Genomic DNA, 2,331 nt, shown 5'->3' on the forward strand with positions numbered 1-2,331 from the left:
AAAACTGTAACGCTTGTTGTTAATAAATGGTTTTATTATACATTTCGTCTCTATTAGTGACAATTATTTAGATATTGGGAAGTTGTACAGTTGGTGAAATTAAAATTTTGACTTTTTTTAGAAACTTTTTGCTAAGTGACTACTTTTATTGATGGTAAGCAGGATCCAGATCATAGCGTCGACCATACAGGGTGGCTGATAGCAACGGGAGGTCTTTCGTGGCTCCGTTCAGTTTAGACTGTCCGATTTCATACTGCCAATAGGACGAAGGCAACAAAGTCGTGTTGGAAGCCAAGACGCTAGGATAGATATGTTTCGCCGTCATATTAGCCGTTAATTCGAATTCAAAAGGGGACTTGGTTTGATCAGGAACGCTTTGACAAGAAAATTTCGAATCTTTATATTGCCCGACGCAACTGAAGAGACTGCAAATTTGATGATACCAGAAGTAATGATCCCTGACGTTCATCAAACCATCGTAGACGGCCAAGTAATAATGGCCGCTCATTTTCGAGGAGGAATAATTCAATTTGCAACAAAGTCTATTGTTACAAGCTTCAATCTGGTCGGAGGCTTTAGAGGCATTCAGAGGCACCACGGTAAAATTATCCATGTTACTAATCAAGTAGTTGTACTTCGGTGTCGATACGTCGCTTCTGGGACCTTTGATAATCTTGGCTCTACTCGCGACGCTATTTGGGTTTGGATTGGCCGGTATCTTTCCGATTAAAAGCTTGGATTTTTCATCCACCTCGAATGTGTAGTCCAAGACCGAGCCATCTTTCGAAACAATTAAGCTTCCAAGAGCTCCTTCCGTTGGTCGATGGATATTTGCCACGAGTAGATTGACTCCGTTACCAACAGCGAAGGCCTGGAAGTACTGAATCGAAGAAAGGAATGGGAGTTCGTTGAACCAGAAAGTAGAAACCAACACGGTATCGACGTTATATTTTTCGATCATCTCCACAGCCTCGCCGAACATGGTGTCGAAACAAATGATGACGCCAAATCTACCAAACTCGTCGGTATCGAACACGGTGAGTTGTTTCGTGAGCGCTCTGTTGTTCTCATCTTCGAAAAAGAGGAATCTTTTACGATGTCTGGCCACTAGTACTCCTTCACGGTTAAAAACGACGTCAGTGTTGTACATAAATTTCCCGTCGCTCGGACAGGATTTTTCACTGCTCTTGGAGCATAATTCCTGGTCAACGATATTAGCCACCACGTAAAGGCTATTTTCTCTGGCCATGCAGCTTAGGTTAGCCAAAATAGGGGACGATGAAAATTTTGCTTTTTCGACGCATGGATTGGCCCTGGTCTTGGCATCGGGGATCTCTGGCATGTTTACCGTTCTAGAAAGAGGTGTTGGCAGGATGCCGTCTTCCGGGAAAACGATGATGTCGGCGCCCTGAAATCGTGAAAAACGATCTTTCATAAGCAAAATGTTGGCAATTTCTTGAATCGCAAACCTTACCTCGCTTTTCGCTTGTCTGGCTGCTTCTCGGAAATTATCGAGGTTCTCTTTTACGACCTCGTCCACACTCCATCGATGCCTTTCGCTTTCATTTTTAGCGTATTCGAAAACTGCTCCGACAAAATCGCGCGAAACTCTGCTGCTAGACACGGGTTTGTGTAATCCATTCATTACACTCAGAAAGGCTAAAGTTCCCAATACAAATAGATTCATCGTGACTTCAGTTGCCGTTTAATGTTTAAATGTTCAATCAAATATTTTGCGCTCAAAGTAAATTCTTTCTGCGCAACTGAAAAAAGGTTTCATTAGTATTATCTGCGGGGGCGCTTACACGCGCGTAACTTAATTAATTTAATTAATACTTACACAATTTGATCCGTACTTAATAGTGCCAAAGCCGTTTTACTCGTACTGTATAATACCTAAAACTAAGTTCTCTAATACGGTTAAACTTTTGTACCACATCTCGCGATAAGATTCGATAATAAGCATTATCTATGGATTCTGGGAATGTAATTTTCCCCATGATAAATAATACTTAAACCTTCATTCGTAATGTATCCACCCCTCTAAGCTAAAAGCAGCAACAGCAGTCAAAGGCCTAAATAACATTGGGCCCCTAAAAGAATCCAGAAACAATCGACCTCATGCTTAGAAGAGTCCAAGGGACCTTGGTTACGCCACTGACAGATAACGGTGGGCCCCTAAAAGAATCCAGAAACAATCGTCCTCATGCTTAGAAGGGTCCAAGGGACCTTGGTCACGCCACTGACAGCAATGTCGGTATCATCAGAATTCGTTTATATTTTAAAGGGGTTTATTATGTAGACTGCTGTTGTCATTTTACAGTACCTGAT

General features: G+C 42.0%; 1 protein-coding gene across 1 annotated transcript; it reads right to left on the reverse strand.

Moving 5' to 3' along the window:
* Positions 1-13: 13 nt before the first annotated feature.
* Positions 14-1,922, reverse strand: LOC149935319 (pantetheinase-like). Its single transcript, XM_090181452.1, has 3 exons — positions 1,841-1,922; positions 1,475-1,763; positions 14-1,408 (listed from the first exon to the last, which is right to left on the reverse strand). Exons 2-3 carry the CDS (start codon positions 1,685-1,687, stop codon positions 146-148), a joined length of 1,476 nt encoding a protein of 491 aa, XP_090037578.1. The 5' UTR covers positions 1,688-1,763; positions 1,841-1,922; the 3' UTR covers positions 14-145.
* Positions 1,923-2,331: the final 409 nt, after the last annotated feature.

This window comes from Leiobunum rupestre, chromosome 7, assembly GCF_980474605.1.
Source record: "Leiobunum rupestre chromosome 7, qqLeiRupe1.1.hap1, whole genome shotgun sequence".
NCBI lineage: Eukaryota > Metazoa > Arthropoda > Arachnida > Opiliones > Sclerosomatidae > Leiobunum > Leiobunum rupestre.